The sequence below is a fragment of the Aptenodytes forsteri genome, unplaced genomic scaffold, assembly GCF_000699145.1.
Source record: "Aptenodytes forsteri isolate BGI_AS27 unplaced genomic scaffold, ASM69914v1 Scaffold63, whole genome shotgun sequence".
NCBI classification, from domain to species: Eukaryota; Metazoa; Chordata; class Aves; order Sphenisciformes; family Spheniscidae; genus Aptenodytes; species Aptenodytes forsteri.
Genome location: NW_008794709.1, coordinates 2,107,621 through 2,113,466, shown reverse-complemented (window position 1 = coordinate 2,113,466; position 5,846 = coordinate 2,107,621). Strand labels below are relative to the sequence as shown.

At 44.9% G+C, this 5,846-nt stretch overlaps 1 protein-coding gene across 2 annotated transcripts in view; it reads left to right on the top strand.

Annotated features, from left to right (window-relative positions):
- Positions 1-5,846, top strand: part of GMPR (guanosine monophosphate reductase) — a 53,157-nt gene that overhangs the window by 32,569 nt on the left and 14,742 nt on the right. For both annotated transcript variants that reach the window (XM_009273713.1, XM_019470617.1), the window contains one exon: positions 4,074-4,233. In XM_009273713.1, coding sequence (XP_009271988.1) covers positions 4,074-4,233 — 160 coding nt within the window. The remainder of the gene's footprint in view (positions 1-4,073; positions 4,234-5,846) is intronic.

The window sequence follows — 5,846 nt, the reverse complement described above, 5'->3', positions numbered from 1 at the left end:
TAGTGGGCATGGTGGTGTTGGGTCGACGGTTGGACTCAATGATCTTAGACGTCTTTTCCAACCTTAATGATTCTATGATTCTATGATTATAAAGCAGTGACAAAGCAGCCATTTGAATTATTAAAAGTGTGAGGGAGTCCCAGATGTGAAGACTAGCATTGACAAATGGCTAAAAATGTGACTGGAGGAGGCAAGTTCATGGGAACAGGAGGAGTAGAGTGGATTGAGTGCAAGTGAAGAATTGTGAAGAACCATGAAGAAGATGCTGAGAAGCTTTACAAGTGGAAGGTGACACCATTGACTGGTGTCAGGAGTCAGAGGCAGATTAGGCATTTTGACAGAGGGGAAACAAGGTAGAAGCCTATTTGAAAAGGCAAGGAACAGAGAAGCACTGAAAGTGGGGGACAAAAATGCTGGGAGTGACAGATACTTTGGGAGAGACTGCTGGAATTCTGGAACTGCTGGATGAGAAACTGAAGATGTTGCTGCCATCTGGGTACTGGAGATGATAATGGAAAAGATGTAGGTTGATCAGGAAGAAAAGAGGTGTTTTGATGCAGGAATGAGAGAAAGCATTAAAGAACTTTGTGTTGGGCTCTCGGATGGTTCACATAACTGCACCCTTGGAAAGGCTGATAAGATGAACACATTTCTCAGAATGCCCCAGGGAGGCACTACTGTATCCTTTTTTAAAGATGAGAAGTCAAAGCTCAGAAATACTAAGTTCAATTGCCTGAGGTCACATATATTTTTGTGACACAGCCAGGAACAGAATGTGCCTTTTGAATCCTACGCCAGCATCTTTAACACAATACTGCTGTTCTTACAGCAGTGGTGAGAAGAGATACAGGAGCAGGGAAGGAAAAGGAAGGAAAAATCATGTGGAAAAGTCAACTGGGGACATATACTGGTTCCAAAATATACCTGACAGATCATACTGGCTTTTTTTTCCTATTTTCAATAGCTGTGTGTGTATACCTACAGTTGCAAAGGCTTGCTGGCTCAGCTGGAGCACAGGTGAATGTTGATTCCAGGGCCAGCTGTGGTCCAGGCAAACTTAGGCTGCATCTGCCTGGAGGGCTGCCCAGGCTAGAAATCCAGGCTGACTCCAGCTGAATTTGTGCAGAGCCAATATGGTTATCAGTAACTTGTATTATCAGGCATACAAAAGACATCTGAGGGACTCCATACAGATCCAGCAGAACTGTGTGAGTGCTGTAAGATTGGGGTGGTGTCAGCACACATATTCTGTAATGGCTGAAAAGAGAAGGCACTGTGAAATGTGAATGAGGAAATCAGCCCAGATACAGCGTAGGCCTCAAGGGGGAAGACAGTGCATTGAAGTGGCATTGTGTAGAAACAGGACGAGTTTAGCAAACTCTAGGTGAGCTACTGGGATGCTTGTATGCAACGTACCCCATCACATCCTGTATTATCTAGGGGGTTGTTGCTAGGTGTTGCCAGTCCCCCACAACCTAAAATGGCCCCCCACAACCTATCTTTACTTGAAAACGAAAGACTGCAGCTGGGTGTTGCAAACATCACCAATGCTTCTGGTCATACAAAACCCCATGCATAAGTAAAGAAAGACCATGCTAAAAACTACAGCCTCCTGGTTGGATATTATCTGGTAGAAAAGTAGTGGAACAGACTTGAAACTTTCAGACATCTTCGCAACACTGAAGCTGGGTGGAAAGTTCTGGAGAGCATTGGAAAAGTATATTTAATATGGGCTTGTCATTCCTGGAGCTGCAGGGCAGTAAGCATGTGTCATTCCAATGTTTAGACGTGCTGCGTCTGCTGTAACATAGGTCCTCTCTTCTGGAAGAGCTTGATGAATTATGTTGTAGTTTGCAAAAGTTACTCAAGTTGGATGATTTTCAATCCTGTAATTCAAACATATTTGCTTTCCTCCCAAAATACGCAGTCAAAAGAAAAATAATAAAAGATACTTAAGTGCACAGGAACCAAAATTCTGTGATTCTGAAGTGTAGATTTCATGTGACTGTTTTGCATTAATAATTTGGAGGCTGTGAGACCCACAACCAGAGACAGGACTAGAACTGGGGATCAGGGGATAGTATTGACAAGGCAAAGAGTCCAGAGTGTCCTTTGGCAGGCCTTTGACTTGTTTAAACGCCCCCTTTGAAACCTTGACCCCAAATCCGTCCCTCCTTCCTCATGTTGTTTTCTTCCACCCATGAAGAAGACATCAACTAGATTTCCCAGAGTACTTATTTTTTGCAAAGGTGAAGCAAGATTGTGCCAGGTAACAACAGGACCTCCCCACCAGTAATTGAGAATGTCTTAAAGGATGAGCGTTCCCTTCGGTTTTGGCAGGTTGATAGTAGTATCAGACATGAGTCAAACAGGCTTTAAAACTCAGCCATCTGAAACAAGAGAGCTCAGGAAAAATCTGCCAGGTAGATGGCATGATAGGACACCTGAATGGGTGCCTGGCTATAAATATTGCTTGTGATGTGCTCAGCAGTTTTGCACAAGCCTCATTTTTAATATCCCTTTACCATGGACATACTGTTCCTTTCAGACAACAACCAGGCAAAGGGAGGTGAGGTCAGCAGAGCAGCTGGGTGCTCTGCTCCCAGGCATTGCTGCTAGATCTGCTCTTTGGCAAAGGAGTGGAGGGAAGGAACTGGCGTTTATAAGTCAGTGCACACTCCGCAGTTGTCATGTATTCCAAGATCAAAATATTCCCAAATTCAGGTTTGTCTACAGAGCTTTTAAACAGATGGCAGAAGCTGAGCAGATTTGATAATGATTTCACTTACTCTTCAGATTTCAAGGTCCAGTGCTATTGTTTGGATAGTGACAGAGATCAGAGCAAATCCTAATGCCAGACTTAACCTAGCCTGGGATCTCCCCAGGACATGTTGATAACAGGGTGGGGTTAGTTCAGGCTCATCTGCTTTCTATGAAGTGAGGTTTATCGCCCTGTTCTTTTGCCAGTTCTGGGAAGAAGCTGGGTAGAGGGGAGGCCTGTTCTGACACACATACATTGAAGAAGCAGAGAGTCTGAACAGGAAAATGCTTTGTTTCAGGGATGGGTCACCACAGGCTCATAAAAGAGTAAAAGCCAAACTTTTCCAAGCAAGACTAGATATGCCAAAATATCACAGGAAGAGCTGCTGGTGGAATAGTTCCAACCCAGCTGGAAATACTGGAAATCACAGTAGAAAATCAAGTGTGATTCCAAAAACCCTCTTCCTGATCTTACTCCCAGTGGAACTGATTTCATGATTTGCAAAGCCAGGGGAGATGGACAGACTGAACAGGCATGATTGAGTATTCGTTGTTGTTTTTCAGTATCTGGAACATATTTAGGAGTTGTAGCTATGGGTTAGACCTCCTTTGTGGTGCACACTGAGAACCACAGAAACCAGGGGTGGTGGTCCTTGGCCCAGAGTTTTTAAACAACAGGAACCAAGTGCAGACCCATCCAGACCTCTTTGACAAAGGATCACCCAGACCTACATTGAACACATATGGCTGATGGACTTGAAAAATCCATCATTTCATTAAAAAATCTGCTTGTTTTATGACAGTGTTGGGAGGAGTACATTACATTCATGAGTATGCCTTCCTTCAGGGTACATTCCCACTCACAGCTTGTAGCCTAGAAAGGTCTTGAAGTAGGAGCTGTCTTCTTCTCTGTACAGCATTGAGCTCAACAGGTCCCAGCCCTGTGATTAGGGCTTCTGAGTACTGCAGTCACAACAGTAGTTAATAAGGAACTGTGCTCAGATACTGTTATGAAGTAAAGGGTTAAAACTGAATTTGAAAATAGTGTGGGGTGGAGTAGAATAATCTATATTTTGTCATCACAACAGAAAAGGATTCTTTCAATTTAAAACACTAGAGAAATACAATTCAACCTGTCAGTTCTTCAGTAAAGCATTTCTTCCAAGTTTGCTGCATCTATTACAGGAGGGGACTATCTGTACCAAACTCTTTAGGGCTGGCTATTGTTTTTGGAGGCCACTATGTTCTTTCTTTGTCTTTCAGCCTCTTCTCCCTTCCCTGATTTATTATGTGTCACTTTTTGCTGATCACAGGAGCCGGTGCTGATTTTGTCATGCTTGGAGGAATGTTTGCAGGCCATGACCAGTGTGCTGGAGAGATTATGGAAAAGAATGGCAAGAAAGTGAAACTCTTCTATGGAATGAGCTCTGATACAGCCATGAAGAAACATGCAGGAGGAGTTGCTGAATACAGGTATGAATTCCACACAGGAGCAATTGCAGTGAACCAGCCATCCAGTAACTTCTGGAGCGGAATTGTGCAAAAGGCATCTGTTGGAAAGAGGGCCATGCCTCTATTCCTGTTAAGGAAGCTGTTACCAGCAATTACAGCAGCAGATCTGAGGGAGGGATGACATCAAGGGGGGTACAGGGAGAAGGAGCTGGGGGTGACTAGCTGAGAGCAATCATGTTCACTTGATTGCAGCCAGTGCAGTGTGCTGTCACTGCAGCACTAGCTGCATGGTCTGGGAAGTCATTAGGCACTGTTCTGACTTACAGGTCTCTCGGGATGTGTATGAATTAAATGCTGGAATATGGCATACCAGGCTGCAGTTTCTGACCCTCTGCTTATCCAGGCTGGGTGTCCTGCTGGTGTATGGGTTCCCAGCTGGCCCACATGCTCTCTTCTGTTTGCAAAAAGTGGGTGTCTGGTGAATTGGCAAAGCTCAGCTCGGGTTTCCCCAGTAAAGAGTTGAGTTACAGCTGTAACACTAATGAGGGCCCAGGACCTCCAAAGCACTCTCAGTCACAGGCAGTAGCCCCAGGACTCTCTCCTGCATTTGTTGGGCAGTCTTCTTAGGCAGCAGAATCCTGCTGTACAGATTTCCCACCCCTTTTTGGGTAACAGAGCACCAGAGTAGCCCCAAATCATGCAGCATGCGTGAGCTTGGGTTTTGAGCTAAAATCCTCAGGGGAGAGGAAAGGAAGACAGGGTTTGCAAAGGAATCTCTTGTCCATTGCCGGAAATGGCATACTCCGGAAAGTGCTGAGAATTTTGACATTTTGAAAAAGCAGATGACTCCAGAGAACCTCTGTGTCTTTTCTCTTGAGTAGCAGGTATAGTCACTGCCCTTAGACAACATGGTTCTTGCATACTTCATCAGAGAATGTTTCCTGTCTTACAGTATACACTGGTTTAGTGAGGGGTCCCTTTTGATTCTTCTCCTCTGCTGGGGTAGATTCAGGCTCTGGTCCTGTCTGGTAAACTGCTCTTTGTAAAAGTCTCAGAGCCAATGACCATACCTACTGTTCCAGACGTTCAGGATTGATGGGTTTTGTTGGCTTCGTCTGCTACAACTGCTCCAGCATGTGGGTTTTTCCCAACGTGTCCAGATGCTACCATGGGTAAGAGTTGCAGCACTGTGAACGTGACAGTGCAGAATGTAAAGCAGAATGGGATCCACAAAACAAAACAGAATTCACACTTTGACACAGAGACGTGCTGATAGGGCCATGACAATCCCAGACATCACGCTAGATGGAAAGCATCTTTGATCCCACCTCCTGTCGTCCACCCTGACATTAGCTCTTGTGGTGTTTTTTGTCTGCCACTTCTGAAGAGTTAAAATGCACCATAAAAATGTGCATTAGTTCACCTAGCACTTTACAAAGTGATAAGACAGCCTACTTCAGGGCATTTACACCTGTCTCCTTTGGCCTAAATCATAGAATAGTTTGGGTTGGAAGGGACCTCTAAAGGTCATCTAGTCCAGCCCCCCTGCCGTGGGCAGGGACATCTTCAACTAGATCAGGTTGCTCAGAGCCCCGTCCAACCTGACCTTGAACATTTCCAGGGATGGGGCATCC